At 36.2% G+C, this 27,357-nt stretch overlaps 1 protein-coding gene across 2 annotated transcripts; it reads right to left on the bottom strand.

Annotated features, from left to right (window-relative positions):
* Positions 1-1,138: 1,138 nt before the first annotated feature.
* Positions 1,139-25,418, bottom strand: rcbtb2 (regulator of chromosome condensation (RCC1) and BTB (POZ) domain containing protein 2). Of its 2 annotated transcripts, XR_008631445.1 has the most exons (13): positions 25,190-25,418; positions 24,691-24,825; positions 22,635-22,785; positions 21,065-21,231; positions 19,967-20,125; positions 18,013-18,120; positions 17,791-17,933; positions 16,138-16,328; positions 13,671-13,797; positions 9,343-9,482; positions 7,320-7,450; positions 6,788-6,863; positions 5,734-5,868 (listed from the first exon to the last, which is right to left on the bottom strand). XR_008631445.1 is itself a non-coding variant. In XM_020937685.2 (12 exons), exons 2-12 carry the CDS (start codon positions 24,814-24,816, stop codon positions 5,728-5,730), a joined length of 1,584 nt encoding a protein of 527 aa, XP_020793344.1. In that variant the 5' UTR covers positions 24,817-24,825; positions 25,190-25,418; the 3' UTR covers positions 1,139-5,727. The 2 variants fall into 2 exon arrangements, 1 of the variants encoding a protein (XP_020793344.1); XM_020937685.2 differs by lacking the exon at positions 6,788-6,863 and having other exon boundaries at positions 1,139-5,868.
* Between the last annotated feature and the right edge of the window lie 1,939 nt (positions 25,419-27,357).

Here is a 27,357-nt window from a genome sequence, read left to right as displayed (position 1 = left end):
CTAAACAGGACGTGTCTCCTCCTCTTCTGTCAATAATATTTTTAATACGGTTAAGTAAAGTTTGGGCTTTTTATTTTCTTTTAGCAGACAAAACACCATACGTTACGATATCCTCGTCTTTGCTTCTCTACAGCAAATCAAGTAATCCAAAGTATTCAGATCATGTTACTCACCTTAAGTAACTTAATGGATTACGTTACAAACTACATTTTGGGGTGTGTAATCTGTAATCTGTACGGGAATATATTTTAAAAGTAACCTTCCCAACACTGTCAATGTTTTTATGAATCTATCTCCATTGATGATCTGATTAATGTTCATTTAAGCATAAAATAAGCCAAGCAAACTGTACTACACAGAAACACTCTGTGCGCCTCACCCACAGTTTGAGAAACCCTTCTTTAAGAGAACTTCCACTGGCACTTTACACAAAACTGTGAAGAAAGCGAAGAAAGTGTGTAGGATTTTAAAACCCGTTTCCTCACTTTTCTAACTTGAGTTACATTGTCTTACTGGTTTTGCAGTGGGATTTAGCCTCTGCACATTTACCAAACGCACATCGTGACAAAGACAGATGCATTTTTGCGCTTTTATTGGCAAACTTCAACCACATGTCGCTGTAAGAAGTTAATTGCCAACAGCATCAGAAATATGATTGCGCAAAACATGTTTTAAAAATATGCTTAGGTGAATAAATATAAATTACAACACCTTTATTTTGTCAGAAAAATGCCTTAGTGTGTAAATAGTTCCTGCATTTTGATGTAATCTTCAGTGCTGATGACATAAGTAGTAAGAAATTCAAGGTATAATACTCCCTACAATGGAAGCACAGCCAAACTGGACTGTACTAGACTTCAGTGGACACAATCATAATTTATTGAGGGCCCATGTCTCTGTGCTGGGTCCTGATGTAAATAAACTTCTCCTGTGTTAGAAGAACTCCAGCCTCATGTCTCTTCTCTTCAACTCTTGGCCTTCTACATTTCATTCACACTTTGAGATAGTCAGTTTTACAACGCAACGCTACTTCCTGCATTTCTTTTTCCACTATGATAAATATTCACTACAGATACTATGCCGCCAAACAAAATAATAATAACAAAAACACATTAAAAAAAAAATCACAGTAATCTCATTTTTCAGTCATTTTCTTTAATTGTTTAGACCCTTGCACAGTAAGGGCAAGGCATATACAATACAAAATATCAACAGAAATTAATTTTAGAAAAAAAGGGAAAAATACATACAATAAATTGGCTTTTCAAATAAAAGCATAGTAACATCCAATTTTGTTTAAGAATTGGTTAAAAGTAACTTCTTAAAAAACATAAACATTTCAGCTACTCTAATTCATTAGTGGTGATGAGTGGCCTATCCCAGGAATTTTGTGGCAGTGACAATCAACAAACGCTACTTATTAGGGCTACACAAAGCTGATTTTATTAATGGTTTTCCTAATTAAGTCCGAAATTAGCTCTGATTTAGTCCTGGTTATGTCTCTGTTAAAGTTTAAAACAGCCGTATCGCAACATTTTCAAATAACGTGCAGCCCAAGTAGTTATCTATAATCTATATTAAAAGGTGCATTGCGTAACATTTCTAGTGAAGGGCCCGCCGCCTGCTTCTCTCCCTGGAAATTATTATGATTGCTTTGTTTAGAATGTTCCACAGAATAGATTAGATCATGTATACAGGGTTCCCACTCATTTTCACTGACAAAATTTCTAAACTTTTCCATGACTAAAGTGAATTTTCCATGAATTTACGGCACCTACATGTGTAGAATTGATCAGACTTTTAGGGCTAAATATAAAATGTTAACTCTTTCCACTCACCTTATGGTTTGGTTTTATAGTTTTTAACATTCAAAATGCTGTCAGTGCATTTAGTGTCATCTCTTTACGCTTTAGTAGAGACACTTTTAGTAGAGACACTAGAATTTCATGACTTTTCCATAACTTTCATTAAATTTACAAATTGACATGACTTTTCCAGGCCTAGAAAAAGACATTTTCAATTTCCATGACATTTCCAGGATTTCCCTGACTGCGGGAACCCTGTGTATAAGATCTATCACGTGGGAGACAAGCAGGTCACAACACTATGCTACATTACAACCTAGTGCCTCAACTCAATTTCATTTCTCTCCAGCGACCAGGTCAGGAATCAGAATACCCTTGACAGTTTGGAAGAACCCCAGAAGTGCGAGTTCGGGCACAAGCCAATCAACGAAGAGCCATACATTCTGAGTTGGCAATGATTCCCGAGATTGAGGATTTAAAGCCAGAAAAAAAGAGAATGTTTGGTGAATTTTATCAAGAGGAAAGAAGTTATTGCCCTTCTTCCTACGGGATTTGGGAAAAGCTTAATATACCAGTTTGTCCTGTTAGCGGCGCATTACATACGTCACGACCAAATAGCAGCGATTGGTTAAATGAAAAAAAATACCCGCCTACCATCGAGCGAACGAATCCTAAGTGAAACAGACTGTTCACAAAAGGAATTTCTGTATTTTTGAGCAATAGAAACACCTGTATGAATAAATGCTAGATCGATACGTTTAATGTCATACCATGGCAAAGCAATAACATCTCCATGGAGACAAGCACTTAGGGAACTCTCCATCTGAAAAGTTATGCAGTGCACCGTTAAAAGAGTTACAGCCCTACATATTTTGATTATCACTTAGTGCTGAGTGGATTACATGGACACATACAACTGTTAACAAAACAAACACTGATATAAAACATGTAAACAGTAAAATAACATGACAATAACGTAAAGTAACATTGTAGAGAGCTCAGAAATCACTTGAGTTGTCTAGGGCAGATAACAGCAGTGACGGGGTTAATCTGAGCGGGGTAAACACACAGAAGGATGTCCTTATCTCAGACTTACGACCAGCTGCACCTCTGTGTCTCAGTCTGCCATTGCACAACGCTATTATACACATATACACAGAAACCCAATACTGTAACTTTTGAACGTTTTAGTGGGTGTACCATTTTGGTCTGTTCAGATATCAAGTTAACTGAGGTTGCTTTTAAATGTGCTATAAAAACAAAGCTTGTATGGATGGTACAAGATCTCGTGCGACAAGATCTCAAGAGACAAAACTGCCTCATGCAAACAAGAGAAAAATTATCTCATGAGATTTTCCCCATGTGTTTGCATCTCTTACATTTGCACAAAACAGTACTAGACTGGAGACAAAACTATGAAATTAAATAAATGACAAAACTGTGAGGCCAAAATTGGAAAGTGAACCGTGAAAATGTATATATTATACTAGGAATTAGGATAAAATTTAGTCTTGTCTTGTGGAAATTTTGTTTCATCCCATCCCTAAAAGCTTGACTTGACCACTTTGAATTTTTAATATTTATTGTGATTTCACTCTTTTTGAATCTAGACTTTTTTGTTTTGTTTTGGGTGTAATTTCAAGGTTCTTAATTCTGATTGGTGTTTATATAGTGTTTTTTTCTTTCAAAATGATCTATCCACATTAATTGACTTATTTACTGACAGATAATTATTCTGGAATTTGAAAAAAAATAAAAAAATAAATAAAAAATGGAAAAAAGTTAAACTCAAATTTTCAGTTTGTATTTTTTAATTTCTGATTTATTTTTTTAACTAAATAATAATTTAAAAAATGTGTTGTGTGCCATTTTAACTCGTCGTATTGTAGTGGTGAATGGCAAAGTGTCACAATAAAGTAGCAAAAATAAAATATGAGTTCTATACATATTAAAAAAAAAAAAAAAAAAAAAAAAAGATATGAGCGATGAAATTCCAAGTGCATCTTTTCACAGTTTTGCATGTTTCTCTCGGTGGAGATTATTGGAGAGGCTAAAAGGTGTAGGAGAAAGCAGCATATGTGGGTTCAGTCCATGACTTTTACTTTTTATTTATATTATTATTTCATCAAATTCTATGGTTTTGGGGTTTGATAAAGAGGGAGCTCATGCATTATTCAATCTCTCTATAATATGGCTTGAAAATGCGTAAGTACAAACATATTACTGCATATACTTCTACGATATTGTTTCCTAGAATAACTATTGCTAGAATTCAAACTCGCACTGGTATTGATTGGGTCAAATTTTTTGCATACAAGAAATTCAAAAACACTGACACTGACTTTTTAACGTTCAGGTAATGTGCTTTGACCCTATTACAACTATTTTTTAATTTTCTGACCTTTTGTCAGCACTTTACAGTATATTTTCAGATATTAATACCTAATGTAAATTTTTTGCATTCTTTTCTGTTGTATTAGTATTAGTATCATTACATGCAGAACATATTATTGCACAGAATTCTAAATGTTTATGTCTTTTGGTTTCAAATTGTAGCACATTTCTGTCTTTAAAGGCCCTGTACCCGATTTTTCGGCAAACTTTGTCTTACCCCAGTACAAATGTATTATTATATATATATAAGCAGCTCTTGAGGTCAAAATAAGTCAGCTGTGTACTGTTTGCATCTAATTATAAAGCAATTTATTGTCAGAGAATCATGAATCACATGGTTTGCTTGCTAGTTGTTCTTAGCTCTAATCTCAAAAAGTTGTAAAGAGTTTATAAATGTATTGTGATGAATAATTAGAATGCTCGGTATGTGTAAGGTAAGTGAGGAAGAACTTTAGACCATTACAAGATGTTTAAAATGAATTACCGTATTTTTCGGACTGTAATTCACACTTTTTTCATGGTTTAGGTGGTCCTGCGACTTATACTATGGTGCGACTTATATATTAAAATTTTCACACTGATAGCCGTGAGAGGCTCTAGGCTTGTGTGTCTGTATCTGCTGCTCCTATTACTCCTGTACCACTGTCACTTCAATCTACTGCACATGTCGCCTGCAGAAAAAACTGCAAGTAGTGAAATATTCAGCCAAAAACGGGAATCAAGCAGCGGAAAGAAAGTTTGGAGTGAGCGAGAAACTTGTGAGGGACTGTGAAAGGCCGGAATAATTCTAATTGGAACTGATGCTTAATCTGACGACAGCTACACAGAAGAGGAAGCGGCGCTCAGTTTACCTCCGGAGGTCGCGGAGTTGCTCAGAAGTGACACCGAGGATAAAAAATTCAATAGATTTAGTGATTTGGAGTAAGATGGAGAGTTTGGTAAACTTGTTATGTTATGTAATTTATGCTATAATTATCTGAATAACTGTTCTTAAATTAACAGCCTGTTGTTATCTGTTCTATAAGTATTATTATAACTTGCATTTCGAGATGAAATGTTGGTTCCTGGTCTCCGATTTTATAAAATAAATTTCCCCCAAAAAGTAAAAATTACAGTCCGGTGTGACTTATATATGTTTTTTCTTCTTCATTATGCATTTTTTGGCTGGTGCCACTTATACTCCGGAGCGACTTATAGTCTGAAAAATACGGTAGTTCTATTTTTACGTTTTTAAGACAGTAAAAATCTGGTACAGCGCCTTTTAACCTTTCAACACTCTGCTTGTGACTCCACTGGTGATATAATCTAGTGTTCAGAGCCAAAGCATCTTGAGTGTTTGGGCTGCTTTCAGGACCAGGACCCAGGACACAGGGCAGGGAGAGGATAACCTCCTTCTGGCTCTCCTGTTTACCTCCCGGACGTGAGGGCTTTGAAGTATCCATGAGTCTGCTGTTTACTTTGGTGTAGAGTTGAGTAGCGCGCCCTGGAACTGTCTGCCTCACAGTGTCAGGGCACGGTACTCCGCGGGTCAGTTCTTGAAGGCCCCGTAACGACTGGCTTTGCTGATGAAGTTCTTGAGAAGATCGTGGTCCATGTCTGCGAAGGCCTGCGTCTGGGTGACAGCTGTGAGGTGGTTGACGCAAAACTTGAAGCAGAACTCCTCCAGGTCCTGGGAAAGAGAGGTAAGTCGGTCAAAGGGGTTGTAGTAAGGAATTTTGAACCATGAGGTAAGTACACTTTACTTCGAAATGTTAGTCCTGCCCACTCTTTCCCTTTTCACACTCTGATGTTGAACCATCACAGATAAACAATTGTCTGGAATACTGAAAGGTTGTTGTTTCTCCATGGTTCTTATCCAAATACCAGTAAAAAATGAAATTGGACGGAATGACAAACTGATCCATAAATCTGTTCACGTGATCGGTTGTGAGCTGGAGACATTTGTCACAGTGAGAGACGGGGGACACTGGACAAACTACTCTTCTATCATGGACACTCCTGCTCACCCACTACACCAGGCTAAAGATGGACAGAGGAGATAATACTCCCTACAATTGTACAACAACTCACCCACTGGCACCAGACTATAGAGACCCTGCAGTCACGTGATATTTTTAGTTTTGGTCGCCATATTGACGGTCCCGATGATGGTAGCTAGGTTCTGGTAACATGGCTTGTCTGTGGTCAGGTCATAAATTTCCCAATTTATGGCAGGCAGTGAGTGAAATACAGAGAGTGTCCCCCCGATTAACCCTTCACACTCCCTAAAAAACCTCAAAAAAAAAAAAAAATAAAATAAAATAGTCGAGCTTCTCCGGGCCAAGACACCTAACCTTACTCCCTGCTCCAGCTCCTCTGAGCCCGGCCTGAACCAGAGCTGCTCCCGCTGGGTCAGGACTCTGGTTTGGATCTAGTCCCACAGTAGCATTTCTCAGACTAGGCTAAATGCAGTTCATTTTATAAGTCGAATCAACTGAATAGGGCCTATTCAGTTTAGGCTGTCTGTGGCATCCACCATGGTGTCTTTTTCTTTTTCCGGCAAGTGTCTTAATGAGAAAATTAAAAGAACGACTTGGAAATGTACTAACTTTATAATGGTGGTCTATTGGCGGTCTGGCTCACTGGACCGCCGGGAGTGGATCAGGGCAAGACCGTGCAGGGTCTCTACAAAGGGACAGAGGAGCTCATTCTCCAACAGGCTCCAACAGCTCCGCTCAAACAGTGACAGATACAGGACTACATTCATACAATACTCCATACAACTGTACAACAACTCAACCCAATGCCTGGCATGTTCCACAGTGTAACATTAAACAGCTCTATCTAACATTTACTGGCGGTTTTGTAGCTCAAAAATATCTAGAAAAACAGACACTCTGACTGTGAGAAGGGTCGCCTCTGAACAGTTCTGACCTGTAACTTGGTCTGGTTTGGTCTCCATGAAGATAGAAAGGTTTAACACCACACTGTGAAACATTCCAGATGAAGCAATAACATCTCCTGGAGAAAAGCATTTGCCAGACACGAGAAAAGTTACACAATGCACCTTTAACGTACAGAATTACAGGACTGAAACGCAAATGCATTCCCCACAGACACACGCGAGTGCTTGGGCCTTACCTTGGCTTCATACTTGACCGCAGCAGACAGCAGAGTGATGGCGTTCTCCTCTGAAATGCCCCTCTTGATGGTCTCCTGGCACAGCCTCTTCAGTCTCGACTCCCGGTAGAACGTAGCCAAATCTAACAACCCTGAAAACAAGGATCAAGGAAGAGCATGTGAATACACTTTTCACTCAATTGTTATTGTTTTTTGTCATTAATTGTTATTTTCATTAAGCATCAACATGTCAGGACACACAGAGACACACAAAGAAAGATAAACAATCTATAAAGAAAATAAATAAATAATATTAATAAAAATAACTAAATATTTCACTCATTTGTAATTAACATAAATATATTTCAGATTTACCTTAGCATTGTTCCTAGCGATACAATTTTGGTGACGTTTAAAATTTTGCTTCCTGCTCGGACATGAGTAGATGTGACGTATATATGTAGAAGAAATTCAGGTTATGCCTAGCAACTGTGCAGTAAATAAGGACCGTCATATAAGTTATACAATAAATATTCTTTGAGAAATAAGCATCTTTAATAAATTGCTTAAAGGTATATTATGCAACTGTTCTGCGGGAGGGTTTTAGTAATCTGTCTTTCTACTCTCAAAATCCAAATCCACTTTATTTATACAGCACATTTTACAAACAAAGCAGTTTTCAAAGTGCTGCACAAAGATCATAAAATGAAGATCACCAAAACATAAATTGCTAAAATTATGTCATACCAGTCGTAAAACAATAAAACCAGTCAAATCAAATAAAAGCAAAATCATAAAAATCATAAAATAGCAGTAAATATGTAAAATAAATAAAATAAATAAATAAAAGACAGAGGACCACACAACTCCCGCTGTATTAAAAGCCAGAGAATAAAAGTAGGTTTTACACACAAGACTTAAAACACCTCTGAGCTCTTTTCTTTGCTAGGAATGTACAGTATGATATTCAGGTTTCCCACTCTTTTTCACTGACAGAATTTCTAAACTTTTCCATGATTTTTTCATGACCTAAAATGAATTTTCCATGATGGCACCTACATGTGTAGAACTGATCATACTTTTAGGGCTAAATAGGAAATGTTAACCCTTTTCACTCACATTATGGTTTGTATTATAGTATTGTATTATATTACATATTTTTAAACTTTCAAAATACTGTCAGTGCATTTATTATCGTCTCTTTTAAACAAAAGGTGCATACACTTGGGAATAATCATAACAGCCTAATGATAACTTAACACAACACTGTAGTTGCCAGAGATACTAAAGTTCCAGGACTTTTCCATTTCATTGAATTTACAAAATCACATGACTTTTCCAGGACTGGAAACGTTTACATGATCGGAATAAACCACCCATTTAATTCGGATTTAATTTGAATTCCAAATAACTTTAATTATGAGTAAGTGTTTACATGGTGTTTTTTAAAGCAGAATTAATTTTTATTCTAAATTTTATTATTTTTAATCAGTATTAAAGCTCTCATGTAAACGGGGCAATTTAATTAATTTCCATGACTTTTTCAGGATTTCCATGACCGTGGGAACCCTGAATATTAAACGTACAGTATCTGTCTCCATGGAGACAAGCAAGTAACCCCCACCAGTGAAACGTACGGTTCAGATCTGTGGAGAGGTTACCCCTAATTTATTTTTGAGCATTAAAAACACATGTGATTGAATAAATGCTAGATCATTAAATGTAATACTACAGAACATTCCTAACAAAGCAATAATAACTCCATGGAGACAAGCGGGACCTTTAAGTTTTTTCTCCTTTTGTGTAAATTATTTCTGCATTTTTATGAAATTTTGTAGAATATATAGTTCATAATCAGAATGTTTTATAATTTTTTAAGTTTTTTTTCTTTACAAACCACTTCTTGACTTGTCTAAAAATATAATAAATATTTAGCACTGGTACTATACCAGTTAATGAAGTAATAGCTACGAAAACATTCACTTTCTCTCTAATCTCTGGCCTTCACTACAGATCTGCTGACAGGTTTGGTACTTTGTCTCACCAATAGCGTCCTCTGGTGGCAGGTTGATGGTATCGGTGTAGAGATACTCCAGGAAGGCTCGGTACACCAGGTAGGAGAACTGATGGACTTCAATGGCATCTTCATCGGTTTCGTTCAAAAGTGCACGGAAATGTTCACACCTGGAAAAGAGATAATGAAAAAGGTAAGGAAAAATGTTTTGTAATTTTCTTTAATGGTTGATTTTAATTCAGACGTCACTAATATGGTTAAAAGTTAATTTCTAAACCAGTTTGACGCACCTGTGGTTAACCTAAAACTAGGAAAAGGATTCATGTAAATATAAAATAAATAAGAACAGTGAATGTCATTGTTTTGGATAATCGTTCATTTGAATTATAACATTTTCATTATTATGTTCCACATTCAAACTGAAAACTAGAAAATAATGCCGATAAAGTAGGGCATTTAATTACATTTTTATCACGACTGAGTCATTTCTAATTGTAAATAATCAAAATTTGGGGGTAGAAACTGTTAAATATTTCGTGTTAAATGACAATTATTAAAAGTCTGTATTGTGTATGTTCAGAAAGATAATTTGGACAACCATTTTATTCGGTTTATAATAATTTTGGTCACATCTGGCAGACATAACCAAGGCAGTGTGATGATATAAAAGCGAAAAGCTGAAGGCTGCTTAATAGAAATGGGATAAGATCTGGTTCCACAAAATCCCGTGAGACAAAATTGCCCCAAGGTTGTGCACACATGCTGAAAATGATCATGTGGGATTTTTTTCCCATGTTTTTCCATCTGGATTAGATAAAAAATTTAGTCAAATATTAGCCAGTTACATTTTTTGAGAAGCGAGAGTCCTAAAAAGCTGTGTTACAATGAAAGCAGACATATGAAATAAGGAAATCAAAATTAGTCAGGCCAAAATTGGGAACTGGATTGCACAATTTATTAAGTTCAAATAATGTCCAAATCTTGTCTCGTGCCTTAAACTGTATCTTGTCCCACCCCAACTGCTTAATAGTGGCTTTTATAATATCTGTACTTAACTTCTTTCAAGCTATTTAAGTTATGGCTATAAATTGTTTCCACTCCTCACATGTTACCTCTTTAATTATTTAATTTTGAGTCTCTGCAGAGCCTCCACAGTGTGTTTTAAGTCGCTCTAGGCATTTGTGGTAGCAGTTAGCCACAATCTCCATCTGCCTCCCCTCACAACTAAGAGGAAATTATTTGCAGAGCTTGTGCAGTTATCAAAACTTCCTATCATCACCAATACGTCACCATATATCAACAGTGTTATATTTCCCAGCCCTACATGTCACATCTACAAAGAATCATGTATATTTGTTAAATCAATTAATATAATACTGATATTTCAAGGGATGCACCGATGTGGTACAGGTGTCAAATACTGATGGCAATCCAGGAAAATTTGCAGTATCAAGTATTGGCTCCATGATATTGGTTCAGTCAACATCCAGGGTTGAACTCTTTACTGACTGAGGCTCAGGATGTCTCACAATGTTTGAACTTTAATTCATATAAAGTGATTCACTAGTTATTTGCAGACTAAGTAGCAGCTTCATAACAGAATTAGATCAATTTTGTAACAAGTTAAGTGTATTTTGAGCACAAAAAAAAAACATTTTCAGTCCCTACTGGTATCCCTGGTATCGGTTAATATCGGATATTTGTAGAGACATAGTACTGATATGTGTGTCGGAACTGAAAAACCAGGATACGTGCATCTGTAGATGTTTCTACACGGTGGAATATGTTGTGATGACACACGGCGTTTATCTTCAGACTCCTCACTGTGGTCAGAGTTCAGCCTTTCCTCTCATCTTGGGGTGTCAGCTGCATGTGATGTGGGTGCAGTGAGTGCCGGGGTAGACTGTCTGGCTCCTTCCTCCTGACGGTGCAAATGAGCGCTGGCTGGAATGTACTGACTCTGTGTGTGTATGTGTGTATGTATGTATGTTTATATGTGTGTATGTATGTTTATATGTGTGTATGTATGTTTATATGTGTGTATGTATGTATGTGTGTGTATGTGTGTATGTATGTATGTGTGTGTATGTATGTATGTTTATATGTTTATATCTATGTTTATATGTATGTATGTATGTATGTTTATCTGTATGTATGTATGTATGTTTATCTGTATGTATGTATGTGTTTATATGTATGTATGTATGTATGTATGTTTATATGTATGTATGTATGTTATATGTATGTATGTATGTATGTTTATATGTTTATATCTATGTTTATATGTATGTATGTATGTATGTTTATCTGTATGTATGTATGTGTTTATCTGTATGTATGTATGTGTTTATATGTATGTATGTATGTATGTATGTATGTATGTATGTATGTATGTATGTATGTATGTATGTATGTATGTATGTATGTATGTATGTATGTATGTATGTATGTATGTATGTATGTATGTATGTATGTATGTATGTATGTATGTATGTATGTATGTATGTATGTATGTATGTATGTATGTATGTTTATGTATGTATGTATGTATGTATGTATGTATGTATGTATGTATGTATGTATGTATGTATGTATGTATGTATGTATGTATGTATATTTGTATGTTTGTATGATGTGAGACAGGCCTCTACTTTGACTCATATGACTGAAATGTTTTCGGCACTCTTCTCTCTAATTTATGTAATTAATGTCTCTCTCTTTTTTAATTTATTTTAATCTTTAATTTTATGATGATTATTTATGTTTTGATTTGTTTTGATTGTGATTTTAATGTTTTTGTTATTCTGTAAAGCACTTTGAATTAGTTTGTGTACAAATTGTGCTATACAAATAAACTTGCCTTGCCTATGTATGTATGTCATATGTATCTATGTATGTTTAGATGTATATTTATATGTATGTATGTATGTGTGTGCGTGTCTCTGTGGGTGTGCGTCTGGTTATAAAAAGACAAAAGAGGAAACAATATGTCTGCGTTTGCGTCCCTGTGACATTAACAGGAAAGACGAGGAAACGGCGCACAACAGATGGTACTTAAATATAGGCGCCGCAACATGGATACGATAACATGGCAGACATGTGTGCGAGAGTGGGGTCTACACAACAGTTTACCTCAAATAGAACGGCTGCATATGTTTTGTTACTCAGCAAGTACGGCAGCATGAGCAGCTTGGGAAAAATAAATGCTGTGGTCGTAAACAAATACAAGACCAACTAGGAAGTCCAAGTTTATTTTCAGTTTTGTCCATTCACCACCACAACAAGTAAATAAATAATAAATAAATTCCACTGCAAATTAATGTTGTCATGATACTAAAATTTCATACAGCTCAAGATCATTCTAAAGCTTTTCAGGAATCAGTGAATGTGGCCTCGAGGATCTAATTTTAGTATGTATTAGTATCTGACAATTGTTTTCAGAAAATTGGAGGCTAACGCAGTCAAGAAGAGCCCAAGCAGAAAGTAAAAAGTGTGTTATGAAGACACTGGAAGTATAGTGACTCATGTGGTAGATAAGTGGCTGTTAGTTGCCGCACAGATAAGCGTGACGGAAGTGTAATTGAATGATAAAGTGATTTCATGCATGGAGAAAAACAGTTTATAGGAACTGCAGTTGCTTATTTATTTCTTATTAGATAAACATATATATATTTCTGTATATGCAGTTGTTTCAAAGATTACTTTGATGCCTCAAGAAGCATTTTAAGCATGCAGTTCTCATGTACAAGTGAATTAGGAGCGTTACCACTGTGATTAACACTTAAAACAAAATACTATATGTACAGAAAAAACAAAAATGTGGATGCTTGCTGCAGGTGTTCCAATCAGTGAGAGCAGATAGAGGGTGCGCTTGGAAAAATGATTTAAAAAAATTTGATTTCTCGTGTGATTTTTACTTCTTTGGAGTCCCATGATTCGTTTTGAAAAAATATTATATCTTCTGCATGAGGGAAAAGTCCTCAAAATGTTAACTGGATGTAACAGGAAGCTGAAACCCAAGAATATTGTACCTTGGTCCATGTAGTTAGTTTTGACCAAGGTTAACTCAAGAGCTGAAGATCACTGCTCCTGACAGGTGGCCCCATTGGCGTTCAAGGATGGGTCAAATGTACCATACAATCCAACCTGTAATGGAATTGCCCTTTGCATTTCACCCATCACTCAATGTCAGGTTTGGTCAAGACTATCAGATAGTGGATAAATCTGATGCAACTCAACTAAGGGAACCCTGAACCTTGCTAAGTACAAGGAATCTAGGTTCTAATAAAAACAAAGGCCTTTAGATAATACTGATTTTGTTTACTGTCATGTGTCTCGAGTCTTGGTTTTGCACTCACCTGATTTTCAACAGGGCTTTATGGACATGAATACATTTTCCATCCACTAGAAACTTGAGGTCTGAGATCTCTGGACTGTCAAACTCCTTCTTCAGAGATTGAGCGACGGTCAGGTAGTCATCGCCATCTTGTAAACACAAAAGACAATATAATAGTTTGCAAAGTATCTACAAACGTGTATGGATGTGATGACTGAGACTGAACGAGACTAGTTTTACTCATTGATTGACTGGATGAATGATTGCGTTAATATACTTTGTATTTTATTTTATTTTATTTGGGTGTAAGCCAGGGGTCTCCAACCAGTAGCTCTCCATGCCCTTCCAAGTAGCTCGCCAAGGGATTTCTGAATTATATGTACTGTGCTGAATAAATAAAATTTTGACGAATTAAATGCCTATTACTATTGTACACTTATAACTTTCATGCCTAGTTTTGTACACTAATAAATGAATAATGGTTTATGTTTTATACACATCTGACTGTACCTCATCTAAGGCAGTGACTCTTATATTCACTCAATTTCTTGTGACCGCAAAAACTAGTAGTTTTCTGGCATTTTCGTTTTGTAAAAATAGCTCACCAGAGGAAAAAGATTGGAGACCCCTGGTGTAAGCAATATTGCTATAACCTGGCACAAACATATGACCTTTATGTGCACTGGCTAATATACTAATAAACTAAACTAAACCAAACTAATCAATAGTTTAGTATAGTGTAGGCAGATTCACAAAACAAAAGTACTGAAATGCGTAGGCTAGTCCCAGTTTTTCTGACTCTTTGAGCTTTAAGCCATGTTAGAATGTTGTTACCTCATCAAAAACATACCTGGAGATGTGTTTGGTTTCATTCACACGTTTAAGTTATTGGATTATTAGGCTGTCTGCATCCCCAAAGCTCAAAATGCTCTGTTCCACCTTGTGATGTCATTCAGTTGTAGATCTAACTAAAGTTAACAGCTCCTTTTTACCTTTAGTTCAGTAGAGATTGGCGATTCCAGAGCTGAAATTATCCAAATGATTCTAGTGAATGTGTAAGGAGTTTAAAAATACAGTGGAGAACTTTGTGTATTGACACTTGACATCAAAAGGTGGAACAAAGTGTTTTTAGTTTGAGAGAAGAACTGTGAAACGTAAATATGTGTGAAACATTCAAGTCAAAGCAACAGAGAAAATGATTTGATGAAACCTCGACCAGAAAAGTTACACAATACACATTTAAATTGTAATGTTTCTTCTCATAGTAAACTTTACACTAAAATGTTCTTTCTCATTTGGGGAGCACTTCATATAGGACCGATCAATCCCCAAGAGTCTGTGACAAAAGAAGGAAGCTTGTATCCTGTTTGTTCCTGCCTCTCCACATTCCATGACACACATTCCTTCCATACATCTGACTTCTGTGTGCAAGTGCTTATGGGACAAAGTGAAAATTCCTCTCAAAAGCAGCTTCATACCATTATTGTTTTCATAACCTGTCACCCAACTGCAATTTCTTAAAGGTACACTGCCCAGTTTTTTAATGCTTCCTTCCAAGTGACATCTCTATTGTCTTGCTTTAAAAATGGCAGATATTCTTAATTATTAATTAAATTATTTATGCTAAGTTAATTAAAAGGGTAAAATATGAATACTTTGCAGCGGATGTCAACATTCCCTGGGGGTGTGATGCTACACAGTCTGAAGCTCTGTGACTGAAGTTAGACTTTAATCTGAGTTTTTTTTTGTTTTGTTTTTTCAACTTCTATTTTTTTTATAAAATAAAAAGCATAAAACAAAATAGTAAACAGTCTCTGCCCTTCCCACCCCCCAACCAAACAATACATATTATACATATACATTATACATAGACAATATGTTCCATCCTTTTATTTGCATAAAAGGATGGAAAAGGGCATTTTGTAGAGATATCTTTTGATATTTTATTCATTTTTACAGGTGTAAGATAATATTTATGTAGGAATTTAAAAATTGCTTCTTTAATTTTATTACTGGTAAATGGAAAATATATCTTTTCACACATTATTGACCAAGTGTTATTTTCTAAAGTCAATTTTAGATCCTTCTCCCATGTCTTCTTTAACCTTGGGAATGATGATTGACCTTTGTTTGAAATAATGTTGTAAAATTTACTTATATTCACCTTGATTGTTTCTGCATTTAGCAACTGATCTTCAATTTCTTTAAATTCAGTGCAAGTCTTGATTGTTTTTATAAATGAATGCACATTGACACCGAGTTTTGTTTTAATACTATTGGACCAGAAAGAGCTGATTTAGCTGCAACTACAACAGGTGAGATGATTTAAGCTCAGTTCAGTTAGTTACTCTCACCTTTTTTGTTAAAAATCAAAATACCTAAACAAGACCAAATAATATATAATAGTCAACTCCATGCTCCATTCTAAACCTAATAAAATACAAGTTCAGTTGTTAATGTTCCCGGTGTATGAGTGTTATTTGTATTACCAACAGAGAGGAGGTGCCAGGTGACGGCGGGCGTGGCGAAGCAGGCGAACACGTCGTCTGTGGAGCTGAAGTGAGTGAGGTGAGGACTGGCCACGGCCTGACCTCGGCACTGACCCCACATCAGCACCTGCCCGCTCTGGGTCTTAGCTGCAGACGTGTGGCTCGTGTGGCAGGCTGCTACTTCCACCATCCTGCGAGACAACACACGCAATTATTATTATTGTTTATTATTCTTTATTTTAGACACAAATAACCCTCAGTCCATAATTTAAAAGAAAAACTAGATGCAAAAAAATATACAAAGCACCTAAATTGGTCCATAAAGTTCATTAAAAAGTGTAGAGTTTCTGTGCCCAGTGCTTTCTCAGAGCAGAGGTGTAACGGCATGAGTCATTATGATTAAGTTTTCAGACACCTCCAAGTGCTGCATAAATGTGTACATTAAGCAGCAATAAATTCAAGAAGTGTTGTCCGTTACTTACATTTGGTTATTTTCAAAGTGAGTATTGTGACTTAATTTGGTGGCATAATACACATTGTAAATATAAATTTTAGTTTTACCCCAATCGAGCAATTTGCAAAGAAATGCAAAAAAAAAAGTTGAAAATTGCAGGAATTAGAAAGTTCTATTTTGCAGAGTTTTCTATTGATGACAGCATGTCTGACCTACAAAGGCAGAATGCTGTAAATATTTGTTAATATCATTTTGGGGGTATTGGAAACTTCGTTTATCATGTGAATAAATTAAAATATTGAGCTCAGAATTGATCTTTGACCCGTATTTCGCAGTTCCTGTACTCTGCCTTTGTATTATGAGCCAAAAAAAAAGGAGTCATGCAAAGGCAAAAGACGGTAACAATGAATGTTTTGTTTGTGATTTAGTTAATAAATATATTTTATTTCAAAATCCAACCTCTCGCCTCCATCTTTTTGCTGCGGCCTTGGCACAGGGTCTCAAAACATTAAATTAAAATTCCTTTGTATTCAATTATACTTAAATTACCATTAATGTGAAAGTATTTGGTGTATTTATTCATACTGTACATACTATACTGCAGAGTAACATGTCTGTCAAACTGTTTAACTGTGTAAGTGTTGCCGCACAGTCCTGATAACTAAATAGGAAATTCAAAGCTCTTCTATATCATTTCAAACACTATTGCACTATGATGACTCGACCTTGGTGAGGTGTACTTATAATGGAAAATAATGGAAAATGAAGCAAATAATCATGTTAGTTTCTGCCTTTTGCCTTTGCACGACTCCTTATTTTTGGCTCATGATACAAAGGCAGAGCACAGAAACTGCCAAATAAGGGTCAAAGATCACATTTTGAGCTCATTATTTTTCGCATACAAATATTTCTTCATTATAGCAACTAACTGTCAAATTTTGGGAGCCTTGCCTATTATACTTTTGTCAGGACAAAACATAAACATTGAAGTAATTTTTCTCAGTTTTACACACTAGCCGAGTTAAGCTCTTTTGCCTTTGTAGGACAGACGTGTTCCCATGTCTTCATTCAACAAACCCCGCGGCGGTAGAGCGTCCGGTGTGTTCTGGCTCATTGAAAATAATGGAGGCGGCATCAAAGCATCCTGGTGTGCGTTAGGCTTTAGACATACAAAATTAACCCTCAGATCGTAAACTCACCTCTCCTTGTCTGTGTTTATGAGAGTGGGCAGGGCTTGGTTGCTCTTGTTTCCTGTCCCCAGCTGTCCGTAGGAGTTGGCTCCCCAGGCATAGACCAGCCCCTCGTCTGAAAGGGCCAGTGTGTGCGCGTATCCACAAGCCACCTACGGATAGAGCAGACATACAGAACATATATTTATCTGGATATCAGTGCCTATACATGAGCAGGCTATGAACACTTACCTGGACAATACCGACCCCCTGAAGAGCTGCGATCCGACAGGGGGTCTGCTGGTTGCCATTGTTTCCCAAACCGAGCTGTCCATTGCAGTTGTAGCCCCAGCCATAAATCTGAAATGTAGCAGCAGAATTTTTTTTTTTTTAAAGTGTTGTATTATTGAAATGTACTGCATATTAGTATAAAATAAGTACTCTGGAACAAGAAAAATATGTACGTTTACTAATGTAATGTCATGTTTTATAAGGATGTTGTGCTTTTCTAACAAGTATGGCCATTTCTCTAACAAACTCTGTCAAATATTTTTCTTCATATGTTGTTTTTCATGGCTTTTCAAACAGTAGACTGTAAATCAGTAACCAATGAAGTGAATTTTCTATGACTGTCCGTTCTTCAGAGACACAGCTCTACTAAATAACGTATATGCTCCAAAGCAAACAACAAATGTAAGTACATGGCTAATTTGCATAGATTTCCCTTTGTTTATGTTTAACTTAAAAATATCCTTCAATTCAGCTGGGGCAACGCGTCAGGAGCAGTGAGTGTCACGAGTCCGGTCTCCAGATCTTTATCTAGGCTTAGTCACAACTACCATCCAGAACTCTGCTGCCCGTCTCCTCACTGTGAACACATCAGAGATCTTCACTGGTGCCCGTCCCCCAGCGCATTCAATTTAAACTCCTCACCATTGTGTACAAGTCCCTCCGCGACCTGGCCCCCATCTACCTCTTTGAGCTCCTACACCACCACACCCCCACCCGTGCCCTCCGATCAGCTGACGCCAACCTCCTGTCTCCCCCCACCAAGACTAAACATAAGACCTGGGGGGATAGGGCCTTCTCTGCTGCTGCCCTCAACCTCTGGACCTCCCTGCCCAAACACATCAGAGACTCATCCACACTCCACATGTTGAAAAAAGCCCCGAAAACCCATCTCTTAAAAAAAAAAAAAAAAAAAAAACTTCCATTAACTATCTTTTTCTCGTTTGCCTTTGTTTGTCTCTTCATGTAAATCATCTTTGAGTATCTTGAAAAGCGCTATACAAGTGTTATGTATTATTATTATTATTATTACCTCTACCTTATTGATACGTATGTGACAATAAACAATAATATCGTTTATTGTGAAAAAAGGGGCACACAATAATCATTTGTGGGACATCTTGTGTAATCGTGATAATCACCAACAAATATAAATCAACATTTTATCAGCAGAATGTGCAGAAAAAAGCCACTTATCCATGATGATTGCATCTAGATCACTGTTTTTTTCACTTATAACAAGGTAAAATTCCATAGCAATTGCTTAAATATGGAACTTATTCATAACATCAAAACGGTAACTATTCATATCCATAACATTTTTAAACTGTCTGCAGCTTTAATCATTATCGTGATATAATCGCTAATCGACCATGATAATCGTGACACCAAATTACAATATCGTCCCATGCCTACTTATCGAGCAAACAAGAGTGCTTGCAACTAAGTCACTAAGAGTATACGTCTTTTAAATAAAGGAGAACCAGGTGTTTTTAGCAGCATTCTGAACAGTCTTTAACAGCTTTAATTAGTCTTGACATATTGTAATAGGATAAAAAAGGCTGCCGGATGAGCTCAAACTGCAATTTGAGTGTTTGCAATGGTTAGGAAATTGCAATAGCTGTCTTTGTTCAGGTAGCAGCATGACTACCTCGGCAAACAACAAAACATCCTGAGTGCATTCAGTCTTGAATAAACTCTGCTAACCCTGTAGTTTACCTTTACACCATGTTGACAGGTTACAGTTCTTATAGTGGTGAATATGTTTGAAATGAGTGCTGCAAACTGGAGCTTTATCTAAAAGCTTAATTGCAAACCAAAAGAAATACACAGTTCAGACCCATAACGAATAAACCTGCTCTTCTGCCCTCACGTGACGTAGTGGTGTTAAACATCTCTCGGAGTTGTCACACATTACCTCCCCATTGTCCAGCACGGCCATGGAGCAGAGCTGTCCACAGGCGATGTTCACCACCACCTTGTTCTGCAGACAGCTGCTGACTCGGCGGGGGGTGGGCTGGTTGGCTGTGGAGCCTGAACCCACCTGACCTGAGTTGTTGTATCCCCAGGCGAACACCTAAAGACACAAGAGATAAAATTGTTACATTCAGTTAATATGTGCAGAGTGGTAAAAGTAAAACATGTCACGGAGAAAAATGGAAGTTCTAGTTTAGGGGCATTTTCTTGTTGTAATAAAAAGAAACTGCCAAAAATAAATACCTAAATAAACTCACCATGTATGTATTTGTTAACATCAACTACGTATGTTCATCCTGAGCAATCACACAAAATACTTTGCTACTAAAGCATACTAAATTGCTGGTTTCAAATTCCATAGGCCAGTAATATTGAACGATATAATTCCAATAGGGGGCAGCAAAATTGTTAAAATGCTGATTTTAGTGAGTTCTTGGGTCTAGTCCAATATTTTTCAACCTTTTCTTGATTCCACAGAACATCACCCACTGAAATATTACTGAATAAAAACATGCAAGAAAAATATTCATATACTTTCCTGAGGCAATTGTGATTGCTTTGCTTTCTCAAGTGATTCAGAAGTTGCTCACTCAAAAATGGTAAATTATTCAATTAAAAACATGAGAGAATTAATTTAAATGATATTGGAATTTTCCTAGGCACAACTGGCAATATCTCAGGACACACCTGTGTATACTAACAGCACACTGGTTTGTTATAAACATGATGAGGTTCAGCTTTTATGAATTTCTCTTTTGGATATTTCTCATGAAAATATAACATAAATAACACGGAAAATCTGGCTCTTATGTATCATTAATTAATTATCATGAAGTGAAATGAGAAGGTAGAAGTCTTAACCTGACAAGAAGGTAAAGAACAATACTTAAAACTCATCGTCTTATAAAATATGATTTCCAATTATATCCATTGTGCTGTGCAGTGTTCCTCACAGACTGCATGTTTTAACCAGATTTGGGGACACTGCTTTGTGACAGGGCTTGGGTAAAATCATGCAGAAAACAAATAGATGAATCACCTCTCCATCTGTGGTGAGCGCGATGGTGTGGTGGGAGCCACAGGCCACCTCGGTGACCCTCTTACTGAGGAGGTTGGTGGACACAAGAGCAGGCGTCAGGCCGTGGTTGGTGGTCCCATTGCCCAGTTGGCTGTAGCCATTATGTCCCCAAGCAAACACTTCTCCATCTGAAAATCAGAAGGCAAACATCAGCTAAAGGTTAATATTTAATGGGGAGCAGAAGTGCAGCAGGTGCTTTCTAAGATTTATACTACCCGCTTTAGTGCCACAGTATCACAGGGGACAGGATTTAAGTCACAGACAAACAAGAGCATTAGGCTTCGCAGTTTCACAGGTTCTATTATAGATTAAAGAAGTGTGTTTGTTTTTTTTTCATAAATGATCTGTGAAATTTATACAAAATTATAACTATTCAATTATTACTAAACTATTTTCTAAAATTTATGGGAAAAATAATTTTGGTTTGAGAGAGTTGAGAAGTAAAATTATTCAAAAAATATCTACAAATGCCCAAGGTCATGTAGTCAATTGTATTTTTATTTTGTGCCATGACTTTTACTAAAAATTTGGTTCTTGTGTGGAATAAAAGATGCCCTTTCTTTAGTGATCTACAAACAGCTACTATCTTCAAAGAATACTCTTTTGGACAGACTTCTCAGACTACATCAATAAATCGTTATTGTTGTAAGTTTAGAAGAGGAACAGTTATATAATAAAAATGAGATCTAGATTTTCATCCGTTCATGACTCACCAGATCTACCCTTATCTAACCTCACAAGTTCCCTCAAACACCACTACATCCATCATTATAAACAGATTCTCTTTCAAAATTAGGGCTGGAAATCACAAGAGTGATATTCGATACAATACACACAGCTCACAGTACAATCATGATTTTGCAATACATGCGATTGATATCTTTGACTTTCAGTCAAAATGTTACTCAGTGTGTTTTTTTTTTTCGTTATTTTTCCTACTTTATACATTTTAGATACACAAAGAAAACATAAAATATATGAAACAAGATATATGGAATCATGTAGTTAAGAATAAGAGTATTTAAATCTTTAAAATAGCTACCTTTTGCTTTTTCAAACAATATTAAGTAGTGTTATTTAACTTTTTTTCTTTGCTACCTAATTCCATATATCTTGCTACATATATATGATGTTTTGTGAATATAAAATGTAGAATGTGGGAAACATTTAAAAAAAAAACACTGAATTAGAGAGTGTGTCCAAACTTTGTACATGGTAATATGAAAAAAAGTACTATTATTTAGTGCTGAAAATCACATTGGCGAAAGATACAGTGTTTTTTTATTATCAACGTGGTAACAAAATCGGTATTAGGTATCAAGTCTATTCATTAGTACTGAAATCAGAGTTTGAAATTTTTGTATCGTGACACCACTCATTCCCATTCATGATTCACCCACCCATTTACTTCACCCACAAAGCTTACATAATCACAAAAACAGAGCAAAGTGTCGTGTCTAATGCTGTAATATGTCTCTGAGGTCTCCTGTGCAAACCCCCCTTTGCACACAGATAAAAGAGTCCTAGATACCTGCTGTAGCGATAACCACATGAGGCCCGGTTCCGTAGCTCAGAGACACAATCTTCTTTCCGCATAAAACATCAATCCTCCGCGGCTCGATGGTGCTTTGAAGGTCTCCCAGCCCCAAACAGCCACTGCAGTTGGTACCCAGCGCAAACACCTACAAACAAGACACAGAAAAACAGCATTATTTATGTGGGAATGGAAACTATTATTGGAAATGTATTGGTGCCATTCAATATGTGGGATATTTTGACACTGTCTTTGAAAAAACAGAAGTTCAGAGGTATTCATCAAATATTAAAAGGTGCACTGTGTAACATTTCTAGAGGAGGGTCCGCCACCTGCTTGTCTACATGGAAATGTTATTGCTTTATCTAGAACAGAGGTCTCCCATTTTTCCTCTAGTGACACACAAAACAAAAATGCCAGAGAGCTACTTATTTTAGTGGCTGCAAGAAATTGAGACGATTATTAGAAAGAGGGTGAATCTTTGGGTACAGTTAGATGCCTATAAAACATAAATCATTGTCCATTTATTAGTGCACAAGGTTGGGCTTCAAATTTATATATTTAAAACAGTAATGGGTATGTAATTAACCACATTTTTGTTATTCCGCACAATGGTATAATTCCGAAATCCCTTGGAGAGCTACTTGGAAAGGGGTGAAGAGCAACTGGTAGCTCCCGAGCTACAGGTTGGAGAACCCCGATCTAGAATGTTCAAGAGTACCATATAGATTAAATCTATCTAGCACAATGAAGACAAGCAGGTTACAGCACTACACTACATAAAAATTTAGATCTGTAGACAGTTACTCCTACTTGAAGAAGAACTTATGTATTTTTGAGCAGTAGAAACACCCGTAATTAATAATTGCTAGATGGATATGTTTACTGTCATACTATGGAATGCACATCTCCATGGAAGTAGTAAATCCTTCACCAGAAAAGTTGTGCAATGCAATGCAATTTCTACGTGGCACACCTTCTACAATTTCAGATGAAGTGCAGGGCTCTATGGAACTCTATGGGAAACTACCCATTTTTTAAAGAAATATCCAAGCAGAAAGTCCACAAATATTGAACTATTTGTTAGGCGCTGGCTCCACAAACAGGTCAATCTTATGACTTTAAAATAAAATCCCTTCACCTGAAACAGTCACATTTTTGCAGTTGAATAATAGCACCAGTTTATACAGCTATTGTGAAAGCATAATTTCACTTTTGTTTTTTTTATGCTGACTGAGAAGACGCTGGACTTTTACATAGATAAGCCCAGTCATTACATAGATAAGGATATTAACCATAAATAAGTCAAATATGACATTAAACAGCGCTACCTTACATTTATTAAATCACAGGTGGTTTTATAGCTCAAAAATTGACTGTTGCCTCTCCACAGATCTGACCTGTAACTTGGCCTGGATTGGTCTTCATGAAGATAAAAAGACTTAATACCATACTGTGAAACATTCTAAACAAAGTACTGGTAATAACATCTCCATGGAGAAAAGCATTTGACAGACTCTCCACCAGTAAAGTTACAAAATGCACCTTTAATGATAACATATATACAACATTTTATTTAAGGTTCCAGTTCAGTGGCTCTGTTTCTAACCAAACATTACAGAGGACTTTAAAATTCAGCTCTTTATTGTTGGATTTCCACTAGTGATAATGACAAGGGATTTTGTTTCTGCAGAGTAGCTGCAATGCTTTGTCATAGAATACCTCTTGAATGTAAGCCCTTTTTTTTTTTTTTTTTATCTCTTTTCAATATTTGTCCATGTTTGACTACAAAGCTGAACCCAGTAAAAGAGATTAGGTGTGTGATACTTCTTTTGAACAGGATGTAAACAGTGCTTGCTTAGGTATTAGGCCCATACGTCTAAAGATAGCTCCATTCTATCTGCTTATCCTGGTGTGCTTGGGAGTGCACCCATTATTGACCGTCTATTTTGAGCTCTGCAGTCATCCTACCCAGTTTGACAAAGAATATTACTCTAATCTTATCGCAGCGGAGACGTAATGTTGAAACGATCCCAAATTTTCCTCGTGTTACCTCGTCATTGACTGTTACATAGATGGCTTCGTTGGCTGCACTGCCAAAGACACAAGCTTGACGGATAAGGCGCAGTTCCTCTGGTGGAAGGAGTGCAAAGACTGGCCACTTGCCCACGTCCAGCATACTACAACACTGAAAAAACAAATAGAAAAGACGAGTTTAGTTGCACATCAAACATTGAAACTAGATTATAGATAATACTGTATGTTCAATATTTTTTAATCAAACTGTTATAGGTAAATGAGCATCTTGTTATTGCATAGACCTTGCATTTAGTGAGCTGTACACTTTTTAACATAAGGAATAGATAAATAATAAAGACAGATAAATAAAGATAGCAAATAGTGCAATCAAAAGCATGTCATCCTTTTATACACATCTGTTTCCAATACAACTACAAGTTATAGCAAAGCACAGTAAAAATTAGTTAAAATGCATGTTGTGCTCGTAAATTAAAGCGATCAAAATAAGTTATAACAACTATTAAGCTACGAACCTAAGTACTGTAGCTTCGGGACTGTTGCTGCTCCGTTACCTTGCCTTCGTTTTAGCTAAGATTTACTCCTTATGTTTTGCAGACACAGCGATGGGACTTGAAACATATTTTAAGATCATTTAAGCTGCATACAGGTTCATTTCGACAGCTCAAAGCAGTAAAGAAGCGAACGGGAGTAGGATAGTGGAGATAGCTTTCTCAGGCTACTGCATTTGGAAAACATTGCACCGACTTCCTGTAATTCAGCGGTGCGTTCACTGACGTAGGAAAAGTTAATGATACAATAAGAAAATAACAATTCTGACATTATATTTAGAAATGACCCACATATTTTTTTGAGTAATTTTATGAGCAGTAGTTTTCAAAGAAGAATGGGAAGGATGGGAATTCTTAGAAAGCATTTTAAAGTAAATTGTATTATTGTGGTGATTCTTTTGTTGATTTATGTGTCTTAGATGAGGCGTATTTAGCAAATTAATTCTATATAATAAAAAATGCAGTTACAATTAAACTTGTATTTAAGTGTTTCCGCCAATAAAATAGCAAAAATGCGAAGTCAGTGATACGACCACAGACTGGGAATGTGAAAAACCACTACACTAAAGTTGAAATACCATATATACTATAATATTTAATGTAATTTAGAACAACGAAAAAGCGCTTAATGTGTACAAAAGGTATGATTACACGTTTTAATCTGATGCAGTGTAGTAAGGACGGATGTATCTGCTCAGGATGCTCCAGCAAGTGCAGTACTAGACTTCAACAGAAGATGGCGATATTATGTAAGCTTATCATAGAAATCAATGAAGTGGATATGAATGCAGAAGCTTGAGTGTGTTATTTATTTATTAGTTATGGCCATAGACTTCTGTATTCAGTGCCTGGTTATGATTGTTAGATGCAGTCTTGCTGTTGGATTATAAAGCAATGTGTATTATTTGAATAAAATAAAATAAAAAATAAACTTCATCAGTACCCACTAAACTCAAACTGTTTATGGGAGACATTTGAGGAATTCTGCACACTCATAAGATATAATATTTAATCTTGAATGACTAATTTATATGGTAAGAGTAGAGTTTAATCATTCTGAAGTCCATGTTTGTACTGGAGTCAGAGATTGGACACTCTGTGATTGGAGTAGATTTACAAATTGGACAAAAACAGAAAAATCAATGCTCCACGTCATGCATACTGTGAGAATGACAAATCTTTTCAGTCATATCTTTTTGTAGGTGGGTACAAAATGGGACCAAATCTGGTAAATCAATGCTTTATGTCTAGGGTGACCAGATTTTTAGAACTAAAAACTGGGAGACATGTGGGTTAGGATGGTTGGTATAAATAAAATGGTGAAAAGAGCTCGTAACATTGTCCATTCTCTACTCACTTGCCAGTCGTAATTTGAGGGACTGTCTTATGGTCATTTGCAAGCATGGTTTTTACATTTTATCTAAATAAATGCGAATATATTCGGCTTTTTACTGTTGGTGGAGTTCTGGTTTTGGACAAATTTGTTGAGACAAGTAACACAGGGCTCAAAACTGGGACTGTCTCAGGTAAATAGGGACATCTGGTCACTCTGTCTACGTCATTCAGTTCAATTCAGTCCAGTAATTTATTATATTTACACATATGGGGCACTCAGAGTTCACTGGTGCTGTTTTGTGACTGTAATCAACAATAGAAAATATGCACATGACCTTATGAAAAAAGAAAATGCCTTTAAAAAATGCCTTTAAATTATGCTCTAAGACTGCAGTAAAAAGTAAAAGATGATGAAAGGAGATGATGATGGATGAAAATAATATTAGTTAAGTATAGTGACTAAAAGTGTTTATTAAAAAGGGAAATTAAATGATATATTAGCCAAAATATAAACATAAGGGGGCCTAGCAGTGTGGTTATGCTGCACTACCACATTACTTTGTTTTATTTAATTAAATTTGTTTGCGTGTGGGTGTTTGGGGGGAAGGGGTGGGTTTAGGGGTGGGCAGTTTTGTTGTTTTATATTCATTGTAGGCATTGTTCTATGTTTTTGTGTTTTGTTTTTATATTTATTGTTATAAAAGAAAATGCTCTAAGACTGTAGTAAAAAGTAAAAGATGATGAAAGGAGATGATGATGATGAAAATAATATTAGTTAAGTATAGTGACTAAAAGTA

Source organism: Boleophthalmus pectinirostris, unplaced genomic scaffold (assembly GCF_026225935.1).
Source record: "Boleophthalmus pectinirostris isolate CB_2022bp ecotype Guang Dong unplaced genomic scaffold, ASM2622593v1 HiC_scaffold_9, whole genome shotgun sequence".
Lineage (NCBI taxonomy): Eukaryota > Metazoa > Chordata > Actinopteri > Gobiiformes > Gobiidae > Boleophthalmus > Boleophthalmus pectinirostris.
Note: the sequence above shows the minus strand (reverse complement) of the source record. Positions and strands in the feature narration are given on the sequence as shown.